The 21,987-nt window shown below is 47.3% G+C and overlaps 3 protein-coding genes across 8 annotated transcripts in view; 1 reads left to right on the forward strand and 2 right to left on the reverse strand.

Moving 5' to 3' along the window:
* Positions 1-700, reverse strand: part of LARP7 (La ribonucleoprotein 7, transcriptional regulator) — a 38,849-nt gene extending 38,149 nt beyond the window's left edge. The window contains exon 1 of one of the 2 annotated variants that reach the window (XM_069978490.1): positions 593-700. The gene's annotated coding sequence lies outside the window, so the exon portion shown is untranslated. Of the gene's footprint in view, positions 1-584 lie in introns of both variants that reach the window. The other variant, XM_069978491.1, reaches the window with a different exon arrangement.
* Positions 701-2,623: 1,923 nt separating this feature from the next.
* The window catches only part of ZGRF1 (zinc finger GRF-type containing 1), a 67,231-nt gene continuing 47,867 nt past the window's right edge, over positions 2,624-21,987 (forward strand). For 3 of the 5 annotated variants that reach the window (XM_069978494.1, XM_069978492.1, XM_069978497.1), the window contains exons 1-4: positions 2,624-2,683; positions 2,772-2,849; positions 5,000-5,059; positions 21,358-21,534. In XM_069978494.1, the coding sequence (XP_069834595.1) occupies positions 2,663-2,683; positions 2,772-2,849; positions 5,000-5,059; positions 21,358-21,534 (336 nt within the window). In that variant the 5' untranslated portion in view covers positions 2,624-2,662. Of the gene's footprint in view, positions 2,684-2,771; positions 2,850-4,999; positions 5,060-16,789; positions 16,822-17,980; positions 18,008-21,357; positions 21,535-21,987 lie in introns of those variants that run through there. The other 2 variants (XM_069978496.1, XM_069978495.1) reach the window with 2 other exon arrangements.
* Positions 8,685-9,665, reverse strand: LOC138797114 (uncharacterized). The gene is made up of 2 exons (XM_069976915.1): positions 9,447-9,665; positions 8,685-9,323 (listed from the first exon to the last, which is right to left on the reverse strand). Exons 1-2 carry the CDS (start codon positions 9,561-9,563, stop codon positions 8,685-8,687), a joined length of 756 nt encoding a protein of 251 aa, XP_069833016.1. The 5' UTR covers positions 9,564-9,665.

Here is a 21,987-nt window from a genome sequence, read left to right on the forward strand (position 1 = left end):
ATAGCAGGGGTAGGGAATCCTGGCTCTCCAGCTGTTGCAAAACTACAACTCCCATCATGCCTGGACAGCAAAGGCTGTCCAGGCATGATGGGAGTTGTAGTTTGCAACAACTGGAGAGCCAGGGTTCACTACCCCTGCCATATAGTGTTCACCAGGCCATGTCACCATCTGGCAGTGTATTCATACAGCACCAGACCTGTTACTACCAGTGTTCACAAGACAAGGTGACTAGTCACAAGGTAAGTACAGTAGCAGCACACAGACAGGGTGACTATGGCTGCAATGTTCACACGAGTGGAGTTAGTGGTGTAGCTTCCTTGGAGGCAGACCATGCAACTGCTATAGGGCCCATGCAAAGTGTGGTGTGCCCCCATGTTACTTGCTACAGAACACCTAGTAACACCCCACCCTTACCCAACAAACGGGATGAAGAGAACACACCGTGCCAGGGAAGTATGTTTGGGGATTGGTGTGGGGGGGGGGGGGGGTAAACTGCTTTCAAACATGACCCTGCGGAGAAAACCCCCACACAGCACCTGCTTCCCGTAGTACAGACTACCAGGACCCAGAGTCCTCTCTATTACCTCCTTACCTGCAGCTCTCACATGTCACTCACAAACTTGCAGCGAAACAGCGCCTGACGTCACTACTGCGCGACGCACAGGAGGCCCCCGCCGTCCCTCCAGCGCCGAGGGTGGCCTCAGTAGTGCCTGTGTTACCATAGCAACGCCGCCCTCACAGACGCGCGCGTTTAAACGTAGGCAAGAACTATTGCCTGGAAGTGTTTACCACATGATATAGAATGTTTGCCCGTGATTATCTGGAAGGGGGTCTATAACTGGCATCTCACTCTGTGTGTGTGTGTGTGGGGGGGGGGGGGTCGCGAGGTTATGACGTCACACGAGCGCGAAGTGTTCGAAAGAGTTGTGAGTGCTGGTCCCTACTGTGTTCTGTATCGCAGATAGGAGTGAGTGCTCTGTGTGGGGTGTGGGGGCAGGGGTGTCAGTAGTGTATGGCTTGTGAGAATGGGCACCTGGCCAAGAATCATTGCCTGACTAGGAATAAGTGTTATACCTTAGTGTGTGGAGCCCAGTATAAACCAGACAGGGCACATTTGCTGGTACTTAAAGGGGTACTCCAACAAAAATGTATTTGTTTCAAATCAACTGTGTCAGAAAGTTATATAGATGTGTAATTTACTTCTATTAAAAAAATATATCCAGTCTTCCAGTATTTATCAGCTGTTGTATGTCCTGCAGAAAGTGGTGTATTCTCTCCAGTCTGACACAGCGCTCTCTGCTGCCACCTCTGTCCATGTCAGGAACTGTCCAGAGCAGCAGCAAATCCCCATAGAAAACCTCTCCTGCTGTGGACAGTTCCTGGCATGGACAGAGGTGGCAGCAGAGAGCACTGTGTCAGACTGGAAAGAACACACCACTTCCTGCCGGACATACAGCAGCTGATAAGTACTGGAAGATTTGAGATTTCCAGAGCAGTAGTAAATCTCCATAGAATATGTGTGGAGAAGAAACACGTAGTAGCACTCATCCGTAGTAATCAGCTGGCGTCTTTATTTATGTCCACGAGAGCGGGGAGGTAGTAGGTGCAGGTGCGTCCTGGGACGGCCAATTTGGAGGGACACCCCCTTTGTCGACCATGTGCACCTGCTTATTCTAGGCCAAGTAGTGATGTGAGAAGTGCAAATTACATAGCTGACAATCACTGATTTGGGATCTTCCACCTCAACCACTAAGCCCAGAATGAGCAGCACATGTAGTCTATTAGTGATAATATATGGGTAATATCCTGAACATATACATTAATGGGGAACATAAACTATACTTACCTGTCCCAATGCCTGTGTAGCACCACTAGCATCCTGACAGCCTCCAGTTCCTTTGCTGTCATGACCGGCTACCTGCAGGCGGGAAGTACCCGCTCAGTCAGTCCTACCCCAGTCACTGACTGGCTGACCAGGCATTTCTCAGCCTAGTCGTGACATTACAGGAGCTGCAGGACTTTGTGTGGGGGCACAAGGACGGGTAAGTATAATTCTAAGTTCTCATTTATTATGTTCCCCCACCTTCCTGGAATTTTTACGTTTTGACTGTAGTTCTCCTCTAAGTTTTTGGGACTCAGCAGTGTAGTCACTAGTTGACTACAATTAGGGTTACAAAAACATGTTTTCTTCCAAAAACAGCACCTCTCTTGCCCTCAGTCTGGATGTGGTTTTGCAGCTCCGTTCCATTGAAGCGAATGGAGCTGAATTGTAATACCATAAACAACCTGAGAACAGCTGTGGCAGAAAGCAGCTATGTTTTTCTAAAAATGGATAAGCCCTTTAAAGTCAGAAGGTCCTGGACCTGTACATTCTCATATACATTGACAATTTTTACCAGTTGCTGATGTGTATATACAATGTATTGCCCAATATGTACCCCAAGATGATGGCATAAAAAAAAAAAGTCATCATGCAAAAGCAAAACCTCGTATGACTATGAAAAAATAATTGTGGCCTATACCCTGACACGAGGCACACAGTGTGCTGCACATGGGGCCTAAGAAGAGATCACGGCTTTGCTAACTGGTTTAATAACACACTCCATTCTGATTTAATTTACTAGGTGAAACTGAATGTGCATTAATGGTTCCTTCATAAGCCATGGCTGCTGAGGTCTACACTGTAAGTATAAGTTTTTATCTACGTTATTTGTTTAGCATAGATGCAATCTAATTTACTTGGCTGATACCAATAATTCCTGTATCATCAGGTTCTGTATACACACCAGAAGACTAAAAAGGTGAAGGTTTGGCAAGATGGAGTGTTAAAGACATCAGGAGGACAACAGGTAATGTTGGATGGCCGTCATTTTAAGGTGAAAATATGGCCATAAATTTCAAAATACGGCTGTTTGTTTGTTTTTTCTGCCTCAAAATAATGGTTGTCCAAAAATATTATAACAATAATATAGGAAAAAATTATTTAAGTGGTAATTTACTACTTACTGTAAGCTTTATCCTTTGTTTGTTTTTAAAGTGTCACTCTCATTTAAATTTTTTTTTTTTGCAGAAATCAATAGTACAGGCGATTTCAAGAAACTTTGTAATTTGGTTTATTAGCCGAAAAATGCATTTTTATCATGAAAAAGCAGTTTGAAGCTCTCCCCTCTGTCTTCATTGTTCTCTATGGAGAGGGGAGGGGTGGAGGGATTTTGAGGCACCAAAACAGGACAACAAAGATTTAATTTACAGCTACATCACCGGGCTATCTCCTCTGAAGTCAGCACTGACCTCTCTGACCTCTGAATACCTACTTTCACACAGGTCCCGCTGTGTAATCTTTTGTTCTCTGCTCTCTGCTGCTGACTAATCTCCCTCCTCTCTCCTCCCCCCTCCCCTCTCCATAGGTTACACAGGGCTCGACTGATGTAAAAGAGTCGAGATTTCCTTATAATGAGCAGTGAATGAGAAAGAGGAGGGAGGGGTGGGTCATGGGGAAAGTCTTTTTGAATGCAGATAATGGCATATTTGCCTAATAACCCAATTACAAAGTTTCTTAAGATCGCCTGGACTATTGATTTCTGCAAAAAAAAAATAAAACAACATAACACACGACAGTGACACTTTAAAGAATAGTGAGAGTGCTGCACTCTTTAGTAACACAAATTAAATATGCAAATGGAGGGAGCTATTGTAAGTATTGATGAGTAGACCTGTCATACTGTTTGGATTCGGCAACGTTCTCTGAACCCTAATGCTTGACGTTTGATTCACCGCAGCTCCAGAAGTTGGATGTCCTGGAAAACATGCATACAACCATAGGCTATGTTCACACAACATATTTTTATGACAAGAACAGCTGTTGTTTGCAATTAAAACAGCCATTGTTTTCACTGTGAAATGTGTTGCATTGAAGTCAATGCAAATAACAGTGTATTGAACAGCGACTGTTGTTTGCTACAGTCGTAGAAATAATTGACATGTCACTTATTTCGAGCCGTCGGTTTTAATGCTGTTTTCAGTGCTACAAAGGACGTTGTTTTTGGGTGCCAAACAATGGCCATTCTTTGTACAACATAGCCATAAGGTATAAGCACGAAAGTACTCTCCAGCTCGCTTGATTACTTTTAAACCTTTATTGTATAATGTTTAAAAGGCCGACGCGTTTCGGGCTCTCTTGCCCTTATTCATGGCTCTCTGTCAGGAGGTCCGGAGACGACCCATGAATTAAGAAGTCGTCACCCAAAATATAAGGGGGGACTATTCCCTGTCCATGCCCTACAATGATAAAGGAGAAAGGTGAGCAGAGTGGCGTCAGTAGCCCCGCCACAAGAACTAGTCCTTGTGGCGGGGCTACTGACGCCACTCTGCTCACCTTTCTCCTTTATCATTGTAGGGCATGGACAGGGAATAGTCCCCCCTTATATTTTGGGTGACGACTTCTTAATTCATGGGTCGTCTCGGGACCTCCTGACAGAGAGCCATGAATAAGGGCAAGAGAGCCCGAAACGCGTCGGCCTTTTAAACATTATACAATAAAGGTTTAAAAGTAATCAAGCGAGCTGGAGAGTACTTTCGTGCTTATACCTTGTTGGATGCCCTTGGGTCCGGGGGTTTTTTCTCGCGTGCTCGTGGAGAGGCATACAGCCATAATAAGAACACCACATTCCATCTAAAGGGACTTTTATGTTGTGAGTGCTCACCACTCTTTGTTTTTTGCATGCAACATAGCCATAGGCTGTGTCCATGTTTTCCTGGCAGCCCCAGGGTGGCATCCAACTTCTGCAGCTGCAGGGAATCAAATGTCAGGGATTTGGGTTCAGAGAACATTGCCGAATCCAAACAGTTTGACAGGTCCACTCACCACTAATTGTAAGTCATTGGGACCCATGATGTTCCACTATAGAATGGATTGTAAGAGACCATTATATATTACACTGTAGAATGATGCTTAAGTGAAGTATAGATGTCTATATTCATAAGCCTTTTCTTTAAATAGGCAGTCTTATATAGTGACAAAGGACAGCGCTTGGAAAATGTGTATCTAAAAACTGGAAAGGTGAGTAGATACTGAATAGACAGACAATCCAATGGTTCTTGTTACCTTCTCAGCTGGCTGACTGTTTTATTTATTTTTTTAGGTATATTGTAATATAATGTGTATAATGTAATATATAGATAAATGTTTAATTAGGGTCAACCACTCAGGAACTCTATCATAGCTAAAGCAAAGCACAACCTTTTACCTAGCAGTATTTTGTATCAATATTTTAAACCAAAGCCAGGAGTGGGATCTACACAACAAAAATAATAGTTCTGGAACCTAGACCCACTTACAGTTTTGGCCTATAAATACAGGTGAATAATACTGACCAAAATAACCAGGTGAAAGTGGTCTTAGTCCCTGTTCAGATCATGTTATACAGTCTGTATCATATGCCTTCAATAGTTTGCTGTAACATATACCATGGTATAGTCATTGTGCAGTGCATGTTGCCCATACAGTCTCCCTGCCCCTTCTGTAGCGTCAAGGCAGACAGTAGTCATTGTAGTAGATCCTGGGGCTGGGTACTGTTTAAAGGGGTAGTGCGGCGCTAAACAATTATTCACTAAATAACACACATTACAAAGTTATACAACTTTGTAATGTATGTTATGTTAGTGAATGGCCCCCTTCCCCGTGTTTCCCCCCACCCACACTAGACCCGGAAGTGTAGTGCTCTATACTCACCCGATTCGTGTCGACCCCCGTCCGCCATCTTGTGACAATGATGTAATCTTCGGGAGGCCGGCCGAACCGCTGCAGCCATCCCTCATGCCGCCCCCCCTCTGCCGTGTCATCAGCTGCTCAGCCACGATTGGCTGAGCATAACTGTGCTCAGCCAATCATGGCTGAGCAGCTGATGACGCCGCAGAGGGGGGGCTGGCATGAAGAAGCGCTGGTGCGGTCCGGCCGGCCTCCCGAAGATGACGTCATTGTCCCCAAGATGGCGCCCGGAGTCGACACGAATCGGGTGAGTATAGAGCACTACACTTCCGGGTCTAGCGTGGGGGGGACACGGGGAAGGGGGCCATTCACTAACATAACATACATTACAAAGTTGTATAACTTTGTAATGTGTGCTATTTAGTGAATAATTGTTTAGCGCCGCACTACCCCTTTAATATACAAGCCATCTCCTGTGTTGACTGTTCTAGTAATAGTCAGTGTAGCAGCAATCCATGTCAGTAACTGTTGCAGTCCACATTGGCTGCCTAGATGGTCTGTAGCAATGGAGATTACAGTCGGCTGATGGACTTTAGTATATTACTTGTTGTGGCTACCAAGACCCTGTACCTTGCATAAGTAGTACCAGAGTTTGCTGTTATAAGTATGTATATCCAGATATTGCACAGCTGCAGTACCCAAAAGGTTATTGTTTTGTTTGTGTACTCTGAAATGTTATGAAGACCAAAAAACCTTTTGGTGAAAAAAACACAAAAAAGTACAAAATGCACTCTAAATGCTCAAAGATGTGAAAATACGCATATTACACCAAATAATCTTCCTACAGAAGAAACATCTTTCTGAGGTGATCAGCTGATATTTAAGCACTCCGCACTTTACCTCTCTATTTTTTCACCTCAGGAAACCAAACTATACAACAATTGTCCTACCTTTCTATGCATGCTTTGCCTTCGCTATTTTTGTCTATTGCATGATGCATACAGCACTTTGTGATATATATGATTCGCTGGTCAAAGCATGTTTTCTGTTTTTCAAATAACTCATGCATGAACCGTGTGGCTTCCCTTTCCTTTTGTTGTGTTGTCAGTCCTGTGTTGTCCTCCTCTTTGTATGAAGAATATTTTATGAAATTATTGCTTATAATCATGTTCTTCAAAATAATTGTCCCAATAAACTTTATTAACTATTTATAAAAATTGGCGACTCTGTACTGTTATGGCCTATGGCTCTGTGCTGTGAGAATGTAGCCACTGCCTATTACACTTATTAGCCGCCGGGCCTTGAACAGATCCTGCTTACCTTCCCGTGCTCCAAACTGTTTCTCAGTCTTGCAGGTCCCTAATGGCTGCTCAGCCAATCAGTGGCTGCGACAGGACAATGCACTGACTGGCTGAGCGACCATCAAGGAGCCACAGAAGTAGGCCTCTCTCACACGTGCCGTGCCGCGATCCGCACTACAACATGTCTTATTTTACGCGGTGCGGGTTGCGGTGCGGGTCACGTCACGGACCATGTGAATGGCCACATTCCCAACAATGGGCCCTAAAATTGTCCGTGGTTGCGGATCCGCAACCACAGACAATTTCACCGGACGTGTGAAAGAGGTTGTAGGCTGGAGCACAGACAGGTAATGATATGTCCCTTTCAGCCTTTACGCTCCTGGAGCCAGATATGTTCCCTGCAGCCAAATACATCCCCTGCAGCCACATATACCCCTTTCGGCTAGATATGGCCAGGTATGCCCCCTGAAGCTAGATATGCTCCTAGCCAGATATGTCCCCTTTAGCCAGTTATGCCCCCTGCAGTCAGATATGTTTCTTGATGCCAGGCATGTCCCCTGTAGCCAGATATGTCTCTTTCAGCCAGATTTGTCCTCAGAAGCTGGATATACCTCTTACTGCCAGATCTGTCCCGTGTAGCTGGATATGTCCTGCAGACAAATACCTCCCCCATGTAGTCAGATACCTCTCCCCATCATAGCCAGATACCTCCTCCCATCATACCTCCCCCCATGTAGCCAGATACCTCCCCCCATGTAGCCAGATACCTCATAGTTAATATGCCCCCTGCCCTGTTCCCCCATATAGTAATAATGACCCCTTCCATGCTATATCCCCAATTGTAAATCCCCCCCCCCATATGCCCCAACACAAACAAAAAAAAGTTATACTCACCTAATCCGGACATGGAGCAGGTCTTCCTCTCCTTTCCAGCCTCTGAGCCACGGGGAGATCACATCCAGGCCCTGAGCTGCAGAGTGGGGCCGAGGGGGAGAGAGGGGGTGAGAGAGAAGAGGTAAATGGGGGAGAGGAGGTGAAGGGGGAGACGCATAGCGGAGGTGAAAGGGGGAGATGTTGGTACCGGCGCTCCCTGTCAGCTGTGCTCCTTCCATTCCCCAATCAATGGAGCTGGGTCACAGAGGGGAGGACAGATCGCCACACCGGGGGCCAACCTGCCTCCAGTGTTTCATGCCCAAGAGCTGCAGGTTCCCGGTCCATGTCCTAGACAGATTCTATAGCTTCATAAGGCCCTATTACACTAAACAGTTATCATCCGTATTTGGCCGATAACGGCTGTTACGGCCGATAATTATCTGGTGTAATAGAAGACAATGATCAGTTGACATGAACAGAAATAGGAGCGGTTGCAGCAGACTCTGCTGTTATCCTCTATGGGCTACCCGAACAATCTTGTGATCACACGGGCAGCCCCCCCCCCCCCCCCCCCCCCCCCCCGGCTCTTACCCGCTTGCTGCCAATGCGTGTAATAGCGCCGTCAGCGGGCGGGGAACGTGAAGCAAACGAGCACTGACAGTGCTCGTTTGCTCTTCAATATCACCCCGTGTAATAGGGGCTTTTCTTTCCCCCTTTACAGCCCTTTCAATCACACACTGACACATCTTAGGATTTTTTTTTTTTTTTTATTATGTTAAATGTGATGACGCTCGTCTGTCATATTAGATTTCTCTGTGTTCTGCACAACGCAAGAAAAAGCGCAGAAACTGCACAAAGTGTCTGGAGATGCGGAAAGTGGGTGACAGGTTGGCTGGATGTCTCTGTTGGCGTAATTCTGTCACACAGTCCTCTAGGAGTTCTAGGTCATGCACAGATGGGGGGTCTAGGACAAACTCTCTTTCTCTATGTTTTGTAGAGATTTGCGCCTTTTCATTTTGGTGGTTCGGAGGTATGAAGCGGATATGCACCTCCTTATTGAAGCTAGCGTGTTTCAGTGATATTGTGGTGCCCCTGCGAGATGGTGCCTTGAGCGCAGACTTCCTTGGCCGTGATGGTTCAGGTTCTCCTGATGTTGATGCTTCAGGCACATTTACATCTTCCGCTGTTTCAGGCAGCGGCAATGGTTCTGGCACATTGGCTGCTCTTACTGGGTCTGGCACAGTTTCCAAGTTGGGTTGCAGGTTAGTCTCATCAGAGGAATTTGCAGGTTCTGATAAAAGTTGTTCCTCATGTGCAAGCCATGCAGCCAGGACCACTAGTGCACAGATTGGAGATATCACCAGTCCAAATATTGCGCCGCTGAGAACCCGGTCACGTAGGGTGACTATACAGCCTGGTGGGACCGTGGGTGGTGGGGGCTCCTGTAATAGAAAGGAACAGTCAGTATGAAGCCATGAGAGCAGTCCCAGCTTTCATTGTGAGAACAGGAGGGGGTCATGTGTGACTGGAGATCGCTTCCTATAATACAAGATGGCATCACTTACCCCAAACACTATAGATGATATCCATTGTAGGGATCTTCCCGTGGGATGGTGTGTTTGGACACAGTTCACAGCAGACTTGGACTTGAAAAATAACAGCTTGGCGTTTATTTGCAGCATAAACAGTCCAGCAAACAGAAATACAGCAACACCGTGCTTTTAAGAACAAAACAAACAAAAAGGTCTTGCCCGTCTGGGCACTTACTAACCAACAGGTCACCTATCTGACTTCGATCAGCGGTATCGCACAGTATGAATAAGCCCCAACAGCGGCTGTATTCCCAGCTCCCAGCAAACACAGCACCCAGGCTGATCACTCCTGGCTGAGAGCCAACACTGGATCCTCTGCAGGGCTTTTACCTTGTCAGGCTGATTAGGGTCAGAGACACCTGACCCCAAAACCTGACCTGGATCGGGGGGAGGGAATGGCAAGTCCCACTACCAAAACCTACCTGCCATTCCATGTAAGTCCAGGCCCGGCAATAATAAATAATAGCTCAGCAGCATAACACTGCTGAGCACAGATCCCTCCTGGACTTACCACCTCACGCTACGTATTAACCTGGGTGAGATGTACATCCCCTCGAGCACTTTACCAGTGACATGTCCAGTGACATGTCCACATATCCCCCCCCTCTTTTTCAGGCCGGAGGGCTGAGCGTTTTGTCCCCACAGACAGTGTACCCTTGATAGGGCGTCAGCATTTGCCTGTAGCTTTCCTGGCCTGTGTTCCACCATGAAATTTAAATTTTGTAGGGACAGAAACCATCTAGTCACCCTTGCATTTTTCTCCTTGTTTAATTTCATCCATGTTAGGGGGGCATGGTCTGTCACTAACTTGAATATTCTGCCTAGCAAGTAGGGCTGGGCGATATGGGCCTAAATCAATATCGCGGTTTATCGCACATGTAGCGGCGGTAACGATAACTGAACGATAATTATGACACTCCCCTTTTGCAAACCACACCCACTTGCTATGCAAACCACACCCACTTGCCATACTTGATATCAAAAAAGTAAAAAAGCTCACTGAGCAGCAAGCCGTGGTTAGTCTATCATTATCATCATTATTATTATCATTTGTCATTATTAGGGGGTGTATGACTACACAGGGGGGGCCGACAGGGGTGTATGACTGTACGGGGAGGGCTGACAGGGTGTATGACTGTACAGGGGTGTATGACTATACGGGGGGGGGGGGGGGCGGCAGGGGTGTATGACTGTACAGGGAGGGCTGACAGGGTGTATGACTATACAGGGGGGGCGGACAGGGGTGTATGACTTACAGGGGGGGGGGCGGAAAGGGGTGTATGACTATACAAGGGGGCCAACAGGGGTGTATGACTATACAGGGGGGCCGACAGGGGTGTATGACTATACAGGGGGGCCGACAGGGGTGTATGACTATACAGGGGGGGCGGACAGGGGTGTATGACTATAGAGGGGGGGGGCCGACAGGGGTGTATGACTGTACAGGGGGGGCGGACAGGGGTGTATGACTGTACAGGGGTGGGGCCGACAGGGGTGTATGACTGTACAAGGGGGGCGGACAGGGGTGTATGACTGTACAGGGGGGGGCCGACAGGGGTGTATGACTATACAGGGGGGGGGGGGGGGCCACAGGGGTGTATGACTATACAGGGGGGGCGGACAGGGGTGTATGACTATACAGGGGGGGGGGGGGGTGGCAGGGGTGTATGACTGTACAGGGAGGGCTGACAGGGTGTATGACTGTACAGGGGTGTATGACTATACAGGGGGAGGGTGGACAGGGGTCTATGACTGTACGGGGGGACAGGGATGTGCTACTATACAGGGGGTGGATAGGCGTGTATGTATGACTGTAGTTCCCCTCAGTAACAGTACAAGACTGTAAATTAGGAGGAATGGATGGGCTGCAGCAGGCAGGATAAGCTGTAGAAGACATTGCTGTGTGTGACATCCTGCCTGCTGCAGCCCATCCATTCCTCCTAATTTACAGTCTTGTACTGTTTACTGAGAGGACTACAGGTCAGCTGCTGCTCCAGCTCTGAAATGCCAGCGTCCCTGCACACACACATGTGCAGCACTTGCCGGCCGGATGTGGGGGGCGCTCAGATGAGACCGGACGGGGGGCCTCGGATGTGGGGGGCCTCGGACGGGTGAGGTAAGGTGGGGAGGCCTCGGATGGGACCGGTCCAGTGGGGTGAGGGCCTCGGACGGGTGAGGTGGGACCAGACGGGTGGGGAGATCGGGCGCTCGGACGGGACTTGTGGCGGGGGCGGGCATTCTCACCTGGACCCTGCTTCTGCTGCTCCTGCTCCTGCTCCTCCTCCTTCTCCTCCTCCCCCACCTCCCGCTCTGATGCCGGCGTCCCTGCACATAACGTGCAGCGCTAATGCAGGGCAGCGCGTGTGTGTGCGGGAGCACTCTGACGGGACAGGAGAGGGGAGAGGGCGCTCTGAAAGGAAGATGGAAGTACAAAAATACCGCAGATACCGTCCTGGCTAAGTTGAGGTCGGTTAACCGACGCCAGTGACGGTATCGGTATTTTTGCGGTATACCGCCCAGCCCTACTAGCAAGTAATACCTCAGGGATTCTAGGGCCCACTTCACTGACAGACATTCTCGCTCAACAATGGCGTAGTTTTTCTCAGCCGGGGATAGCTTCCTACTCAAGTACATCACCGGGTGCTCCTCGCCATTCACGACCTGTGAGAGAACGGCCCCTAACCCTGTGTTAGAGGCATCTGTCTGTACTAGAAACTCGCCTAAAGTCAGGGGTAACTAGCACAGGTTGTTGACACAAGGCAGACTTAAGGCTTTGAAAAGCCTTCTCGGCCTCTGGAGTCCATGTCACCATTGCGGACTTCGCACCCTTTGTCAGGTCAGTTAGCGGGGCTGCAACTGAAGCAAAATTCGGCACAAACCTTCGGTAATAGCCTGTAATACCCAGGAAAGCTCTGACCTGTGTCTTTGTGAGGGGTTGAGGCCAATTCTGTATTGCCTCAATTTTATTTAGTTGTGGTTTCACTAACCCCCTCCCAATAATGTAGCCCAAGTATTTGGCCTCCTCTAAGGCTAGTGCACACTTCTCTGTATTGATGGTTAACCCCGCATCACTTATGGCATCTAACACCGCCTGGACCTTACAGAGGTGACTTTCCCAATCCGGGCTAAAAATGACCACATCATCGAGGTAGGCAGCGGAGTAATCACGATGTGGTCGCAGAATCAAGTCCATCAACCTCTGAAAAGTGGCAGGGGCTCCATGTAACCCGAATGGCATCACTACGTATTGGAAGAGCCCATCAGGGGTGGAGAATGCAGTCTTCTCTTTAGCCTCAGGAGTGAGTGGGATCTGCCAGTAGCCCTTAGTGAGATCGAGGGTGGTTATGTACCTGGCATTACCCATCCTTTCTATTAACTCATCAACCCTGGGCATGGGGTAGGCATCGAACTTGAAGATCTCATTTAACTTTCAAAAGTCATTACAGAACCTCCAAGTTCCATTGGGCTTTGGGATTAGCACAATCGGGCTGGACCACTCGCTCTGGGACACTTCAATGACTCCTAGGTCAAGCATACGTTTTACCTCGGATGATACCGCCTCCCTCCGTGCTTCTGGTATACTATAGGGCTTGAGGTTTACTCTGCTTCTAGGCTCAGTTTCAATATGATGACTAATGAGATGCGTACGCCCTGGGAGGTCAGAAAACTTGTCTTTACTTTTCTGCAGGAACTCCTTAGCTTCCTGCTTCTGTGACACTGATAGGGTGTCACCAGTCTTGACCGGAGGGATTGGTGGTGACCGATGACCAACAGGATTTGTCGCCACCAAGGATTCCCTGTCTTTCCAGGGCTTGATCAAGTTTATGTGATAAACTTGGAAAGGCTTCCTTCTACCTGGTTGGTGTACCTTGTAGTTGACCTCACTGACCTTCTCTACAATTTCATAGGGACCCTGCCATTTTGCTAAGAATTTGCTTTCTACCGTGGGAACAAGTATGAGTACCCGGTCACCTGGGCTAAATGTCCTGATTCTTGCAGAACGATTGTAAATTCTACTTTGGCCCTATTGCGCCCTCTGGAGGTGTTCCCTTACTAGGGGCATTACAGTGGCTATACGGTCCTGCATTTGTGCTACATGCTCTATAACACTCTTGTACGGGGTGGACTCACTTTCCCATGTCTCTTTCGCTATATCCAATAAACCCCTAGGGTGACGACCATAGACCAATTCGAAGGGAGAGAACCCTGTGGACCCTTGGGGCACTTCCCTAATAGCAAACATCAGGTAAGGTAGTAAGTGATCCCAATCACGACCATCTTTTCCCACTACTTTCTTTAACATATGTTTCAGTGTTTTGTTAAACCTCTCGACTAACCCGTCTGTCTGTGGGTGATACACAAAAGGTACGTATGTGTGAGATTTTAAACAGTTTGCATAGCTCTTTCATCACTTTCGACATAAATGGTGTACCTTGGTCAGTCAAGATCTCCTTGGGGATCCCCACCCTGGAAAACATATAAAACAATTCCCGTGCAATTGTTTTAGATGCAGTGTTTCTTAGGGGTACAGCCTCAGGATAGCGGGTCGCGTAGTCTAATACAACTAGAATGTACTGGTGACCCCTAGCCGACTTTACAATGGGACCCACCAAGTCCATCGCGATCCGGTCAAAAGGTACCTCTATGATGGGGAGCGAAACCAAAGGACTGCGGAAATGCGACACTGGGGCGCTAAGCTGACATGTGGGACACGACTCACAGTATTTTTTTATGTCAGCATAAATCGCAGGCCAATAAAACCTCTGGAGGACTCTCTCCTGCGTTTTATCTGTCCCCAAGTGGCCCCCAAGGACATGATTATGGGCCATGTCGAGTACCTGACGCCGGTACGACTTAGGCACCAGAAGCTGTTCCACAACCTCGTCATTAATCTTAGTGACTCTATAGAAGAGATCATTAGTCATAGAAAAATGTGGAAACTTTTTCTCAGCTTCTGGTTCCTGAGGTACCCCATTCATAACAGCAACTTGCTCTCTCGCATTCTTGAGAGTGGGGTCCTGTAATTGTGCAGTACCAAAATTATCCCTAGACACCTCTAAGTCTGGAACATTCTGCGCAGTGGGAGGAGCCTCTTCCTCGCCAGCCAGGACCTGCAAAGGAAAAGCATCATTTTCATCCTGTACATTTTTATCATTTACCGTGGGTAATGCAATAGACTTAGGGGTCTCCTCACTCCTTTCAGGGGATTGTTGTTTTCCCCATAGAGCCCAACAATGGAAAATCACGCCCCAATATCACATTATGCATAAGGTTTTTAACCACACCCACTTCATATTGTACAGCGCCTAGTTCAGTCCCGACATTAGCCAGTACTATAGGGTAAACCTTTGTATCGCCATGTATGCATACCACACTCATATGTCTTGCTGGCACAAAGTCCCCAGTCACCAGGCTGGCATGCACCAAGGTGACAAGGCTTCCTGAGTCCAGCAACGCCTTAACAGGAAAGTCATTGACAGTAATGTTGCAGACTTGCCAATCAGTCTCTAGTCCAGTGACTGCAACAAAAGACGGTTCCGCAAATAGCGACTGACGCCGGCTAGCGTCACACTCCATGGGCTCATGGGTAAGAGGGCAATGGGCAGACACATGTCCCGTCTCATGGCATCTCCAGCACTTGATAGGGCCTGGTCTCCTTGGCAGGGAGTCCTTTTTAGGGCCACTTAGCCACCGGGGACCACCACCAGTCTTTTGCCCTTGAGACACCGCCTGAGCGCTCTTCCCCCTATCAGCACCCCTCCACACTCCCCCAATAGATGGAAGTCTCTTACCAGCTGAAGGCACAGGTCTGGCACTCCGGGGAGGTGACGGTGCTGCAGGAACATCACGGAGGTAGTCCTCGGTCGCCTGGAACCTCTCGACAAGGTTGACAAGTTCGTCGGCACTCCTAGGGTCACCTTGTCCCACCCAGCGTTGTAGATCAGCAGGAAGTGCTCGGAGGTAGCGATCCATCACGACCCTCTCTAGGATCTGTGCAGGAGTAGAGGTGTCTGGCTCCAACCACTTTCTTGCCAAATGGATCAGGTCATACATCTGGGACCTCGCTGACTTGTCCAGACTGTAGCTCCAGTTGCGGACCCTCCGGGCACGGACAGCAGCAGTAACTCCTAGTCGGGCAAGTATCTCTGCTCTTAGCCGAGGATAGTCCTTGACCTCTTGCTCACTGAGGTCAGAGTAGGCCTTTTGAGGTTCGCCTGTTAAATAGGGAGCAATGACTTCTGCCCACTCAGTGGCTGGTAACTTCTCTCGCTCAGCCACACGCTCAAAGACAGTTAAGTAGGCCTCAACATCGTCATCAGCAGTCATCTTTTGCAGCGCACGCTGCACAGCTCTTCTCACAGACAAAGTCTCTAGGGCGGCTGCGGCCACCGGCTGTGGATTAGCACCTGCAGGCGCCTCTTGCTTCGCTATCAGGTGTTCAATAAGTCTCTGTTGTTGAGCCATTGCTTGCTCGTGGCGCAGGTTAGCGTCTATTAGAGCCTGTTGTTGCTGCCGATTAGCCTGTTCATGGCGCAGGTTAGCGTCTGCCAGAGCCTGCTGCTGTTGCAGACTCACTTGCATTAACTGCTTCATCATCTCCTCCATGTTGCTTGTCTGTTTTTGGAGTGAAGCAGCAGCCTTCACCCAGGACATAAGCAGCTGTAGCCAAGTTGATGCACACCGTTGCCCCTAGCAACCGATTTGCCCGCTCCGCAGCACCAATTGTAGGGATCTTCCCGGGGGATGGTGTGTTTGGACACCGTTCACAGCAGACTTGGACTTATAAAATAACAGCTTGGCGTTTATTTGCAGCATAAACAGTCCATAACAGAAATACAGCAACACCGTGGTTTTAAGAACAAAACAAACAAAAAGGTCTTGCCCGTCTGGGCACTTACTAACCAACAGGTCACCTATCTGACACTTCGATCAGCGGTATCGCACGGTATGAATAAGCCCCAACAGCGGCTGTATTCCCAGCTCCCAGCAAACACAGCACCCAGGCTGATCACTCCTGGCTGAGAGCCAACACTGGATCCTCTGCAGGGCTTTTACCTTGTCAGGCTGATTAGGGTCAGAGACACCTGACCCCAAAACCTGACCTGGATCGGGGGGAGGGAATGGCAAGTCCCACTACCAAAACCTACCTGCCATTCCATGTAAGTCCAGGCCCGGCAATAATAAATAATAGCTCAGCAGCATAACACTGCTGAGCACAGATCCCTCCTGGACTTACCACCTCACGATACGTGGAGCACTTCTCCCGTGACATGTCCACACCATTTATAGATCATCTTTATAATCGTCGGCTTCTCTTGGGGGCCAGTGGATTCTGATGGATTATTCTGTAAGATGCAAAAATGAAAATTAGTACAAGGGTCCAAAGATAATATAATAATTTACATAGAAAGTCTTATAAAGGGAAGCAGAGGCATCTAACATAACACGTACACATTGTATATACAGTATGAGCTCCACTTACTCCAATACAGTGCTCCTGGGTCCGTCTATGGGCAGGTGGGACAGGATGGTACAGGATGTTATGTATCCAGGATAAGAATTCCTGAAAGACAAAAAAATAATAATATAATAACATCTGATACATACAGGGAATAGTTATGGCTTCATTTTATCATTTATGGTGGATGATGATGATGTTTTTCAAGCATAGTACTTGGACACTTACCTCAACCATAGTGGGAGGGGGTGGTGGGGGTTCCTCTACAGGACGGCCATAGGACAAGATGTTATTAATCCATGACGAGACGTCCTAAAAGACAAGAAATAATAATAGTCTGATATCCAAGACAACAAACTAATAATAAATACAAGGAATAATTATGGCCGCATTTTATCATAGAGGATAATAAGAATAACAATAACATCAGCAATAACAATAATATCCATCATCCTGTATTTCATGGATTGTACTTGGACACTTACCTCAAACATAGTAGTAGGTGGTGGTGGTGGTGTTTCTATAGGACTCTCGTAGGACAGGATCCAGGATGAGAAGTCCTTAAAAAGCATTAAGCTGCACTTTGTCGGGTCGATCAGATCCAGAACAACGATAAGCAAAATGAACCTCATTGTTGCCAATGAGGGGTGTCTCCTATCACCAAGAATGGCAAAACAGAGACAAGCTATAGGTGGCCGGAGGCCCCTTATATACCCGCCGGTGGTGACATGGAACCATTCCGAAACCCATGTGACATCACTAAGACATTATGACATCATCATCACCACAAGCAGCATCTATACTGTACTGCTTGTTATTGACATGTGACACATATAAGGATTGTCTATGTTGCTATGGTAACAATATCAGTTGTTCCCAATATGTAAATACAATGGGGGAGATTTATCAAACATGGTGTAAATTGAAACCGGCCTAGTTGCCCCTAGCAACCAATCAGATTCCACCTTTCATTCCTCACAGACGCTTTGGAAAATGAAAGGTGGAATCTGATTGGTTGCTAGGGGCAACTGAGCCAGTTTCACTTTACACCATGTTTGATAAATCCCCTCTAATGGTTTGTACCCCGGACGTTATTCTGTGAGTTTCCACAGTGATGGATGGAGCCATCAGACTCCTGACCCACCAATAGATGGCCGGGTGACTGCGCTGACAGGAGGAGCAGATGAGACGGACAGCTCCACCTCTGATGTAATGGCGGCTATTGTCACCAATGCAGCAGCCAGTGGGACGGGGAACTGATCACTGAATAGATCCCAGGGCCGTCTCTCTATATTTTACCAATTTATATGGCAAATATTCATCACAAATAGCCGTCACCTAATGGAATTCCAGATGTAAAGAATAAAATGAATAATAAGTATAACATAAGAATACATAGACACTGACATAGAATACATTTCCCTGCGTACTTCATATTACATATTATTAGAGGCACTTATGGGGGAAGTAAATTTGTGGGGCACTATTTAGGCATAATTGGAGCAATTAACCATTTGTGGGGCCCTATTGGGGCAATTAACTACTGCTGCAGCCCAGCCATCCCCATAGGATGGCGATATGTGTGTCATGGGCGATACGTGCAGCAGTGACGTGGATGCTTCCCCCCCCCTACCTAATCTTTCCTTCACCCTGCCCTGTCCTCTTGTCCTATACTTGTCACGTCATAGCAATTTATGGTATCACTTTGGGGAACGCACTTTGCTTTTAACAGTGCAAGGAACGCTACACACCCCTCTGACAGTGCAAGGAACGCTGCACACCCCTCTGACAGTAAAATATTTGCCAGCTCTGAGTTGGCGTAGTTTTAAAAATTTTCGCACGGACAGGCTCCGTGCGCTCAGGATTTATGTAGAGGCAATGCGTCTCTACATAAATCCTTAGAGCTTCGGAGCTGCGGGGACAATTGTAAGCCCAGTGTAAAATACGCCGGACTTCATAAATGTCCCCCAATGTGTTTAAAATGTCTCTACTCCCAGCCTTATAGCGGTTTTATCCTTTGGTCTATGAGGCCGGGTGCGGTGTCTCTTTTTTTGTGCCTCGGTTCTTTCTATCGGCACCTTGATTGCATATATGCCACCTTTTGATCACTTTTTATTACAATTTTTCTGGATTTGATGTGACAAAATATGAGCAATTTTGCACTTTGGAGGGTTTTTGCGTTTACAGTTTACCGTCCCACCAGATTGTGCCATGCCCTCTCCCACGCATCCATCAGCGCTGTCACTCCCCGCCAGCACCCGGCCCGTCAGAGTGTGCCATGCCCCCCACACCCGGCCCGGGTTCGTCCCATCAGAGCATCCCCCCAGCCCTGGCACTTCCGGACGCTATGTGCGGCGCGAGTTGCGATGGGACACGCTGAAGCAGTGGAAGCACAAGGGAGAGAACCTGTAGATGATGGTTCTGTAATCTGGAGCTGTCACTACCCACAGGAAGGAGCTGCTGCACCTGCTCTGGAGCCTGGAGGAAGGAAGCATCTGCCAGATCCTCTTCTTCTTCTTTGTGCCCAGTGCCATGAAGATATTGGCATATGTGGGCGCCACGTTTGAGCCCATTGCAGTACCCCTCCGCTGGACAAAAAAACCATTCTGAAAGAGGAAGTAATTTTCAGTGAGTATTATTTTCAACAGTGCTAGCATGAAGTCAATGGCATGTCGTGAAAAGTCGCTTCTGCTTAGGACCTGTCTAATGACTTCCAGGCCCCTAGTGTGGTTAATGGACGTGTATAGGTCCTTTACATCAAAGGACACAAGTATGCACTGTGGGATATCTTGTAATTCCGATAATCTATTTAAGAAATATGCAGTGTTCTGTATATATGATCTAGTTTCAACCGCATATGGGCGCAATACTTTGTCTAGAAATTGTGCTGGGGGATTGAAAACCGAATCCATCCCAGAAACGATTGGACGAGCAGGTGGTGTGTTCATAGATTTATGAATTTTAGGGAGACCGTAGAGAACTGGGGTCACAGGAAACCTAACAGTCAGGAAGTCCTTTGTCAATGATATTTAGCATGTATGCTTCGCCCACTAGGGTGTCGATGGCGTGTTTAATGGTCAGTTGAGGGTCATGTGGTAGGGGTTCAGTGAGTTGTCTAGTCATCTCATCTACATAGTCAGAATTATCCATGACCACCACAGCCCCGCCCTTGTCCGCTTGTTTGATGGTCACAGATTTGTCACGTGTAAGGTTCTCTAGTGCTATTTACTCTTTGTGAGACATATTGGGGGTTAAAGAACTTATTTTCTGCTCTTTTAAGATTGACTATTGGTGTTTGGTGGTCAACAAAAATGTGTCTATCACCGGGTCATTGAGAGGTGGATTGAATCCACTCTTATTGCGTAGACCTCCTTTCTGTAAAGTGAGTTCACTAGGCATGAACGCTTCCCTCCTCCTAGTTTGTTGTTGAGAAAACCACACTTTGAGCCTAATGTGTCTGATCAATTCATAAAAATCAAATTCAATTTGAAACCAATCAAATGTTTCTAACTCTAGACGGACAGTACATGCATCTAGACACAGTTTCTCGTCTGGGGCTTGAGTCACCTGACACTGGTGGGCAATAGGTGGTGCAAAGACTAAAGAGTCAAAACACGGGCACAAGTATTCTTCTATATCTACCTCCGAAGTTCCAGCAGAACACAGTACTACTTGGGTTGGAACTCTCTCTCGACATCCTCCTCTCTACTCTTCTGATCTTCTTCTCTACTACTTATCACGCAATTCAGTCAGCACGACTGTATCACTCCTTCTACTCTCAGTACAGATCTAGACTCTTCAAAGTATTAAGTAAATTATCAAGTGTAAAGTATTGTACCAAGGCAAAGCTGTGTTATCTGCTGCCTACAAGAGTCAACAAGATTATATTTATGCTAAAGAGACTCTGTGATTCCTCATCAAGCACCAACACTACACACACACACCTTCCTTGGGTCATCTCCCCTTTCTGTGGGTGGCAGTACCAATAGTCCGTGTGGGTCACTACTCCACTCCGGACCACCGTGATAAGTACCCAAGGGACTCCGCAACAACACGGCAGGTCACTGTCCACAGGGGAAGAAGGTATAGCCAGCCCATTAAAATAAAAGCAGGTGTGCAACCATACCTGTCTGCCCAACCGGCACTGGCGTCACGACAAATTACCACCGGGCAAGGCTTTATCTCGGCCAATCACTACAGGACTGGCGTCAAGCTTAACCATCTGGCAAGTGACCGGCCGCATCTCCACATCGAGGGTCACATTGTACACAGGGTGCCATAATAAAATGGCCAAAAAAATTTACCCAACTGTATGTTTGTTTTTTTTAGTGTTGTAAATATGACAATCATATCTTCAGATTTTAATCTAATAAAGACACTACTCTGATGGTAACAGAAAGATTTATATCCAATCTTCTATTACAGACAAACCCTGGAGATGAGCTGGAAAGTGATCGCTATCTGATCACAGTAGAAGCAGCGGGCGATGGCACCAGCTTCACAAAGAGCAATACGGAACATGGGGATGTGCAGAACTTTAGCAGGATTGCTCCAAAACCTATGGGTCTGCGGCCTCCAGCTGGATTAAAAAGAAAGTTTACTGTAAGAACTGTTACATTATTTAATGACCTTATTGATGGGCATGTGTCTGCTGGGTTGGGAGAACTATGCTGCTCTGTCCCTTGTGATTGCTCTAAAGGGTAGGTCCACCCCAAAAAAAAATCTTTCAAATCAACTGGTGCCAGAAAGTGACAGATTTGTAATTTACTTCTGTTAAAAAAAATCTCGAGTCTTCCATTACTTATCAGCTTCTGTATGTCCCACAGGAAGTAGTATTTCTTTCAGTCTGAAGAGCATTAGAGGTTTTCTATGGGGATTTGCTACTGCTCTGAACAGTTCTTTACATGGACAGAGGTGGCAGCAGAGAGCACTGTGTCAGACTGGAGAGAATAAACCATTTCCTGCAGGACATACAGCAGCTGAGAAGTACTGGAAGACTTGAATTTTTTTTTTAATAAAAGTAAATTACAAATCTCTGACACTTTTTGCCATCAG

Source organism: Dendropsophus ebraccatus, chromosome 7 (assembly GCF_027789765.1).
Source record: "Dendropsophus ebraccatus isolate aDenEbr1 chromosome 7, aDenEbr1.pat, whole genome shotgun sequence".
Taxonomy (NCBI): domain Eukaryota; kingdom Metazoa; phylum Chordata; class Amphibia; order Anura; family Hylidae; genus Dendropsophus; species Dendropsophus ebraccatus.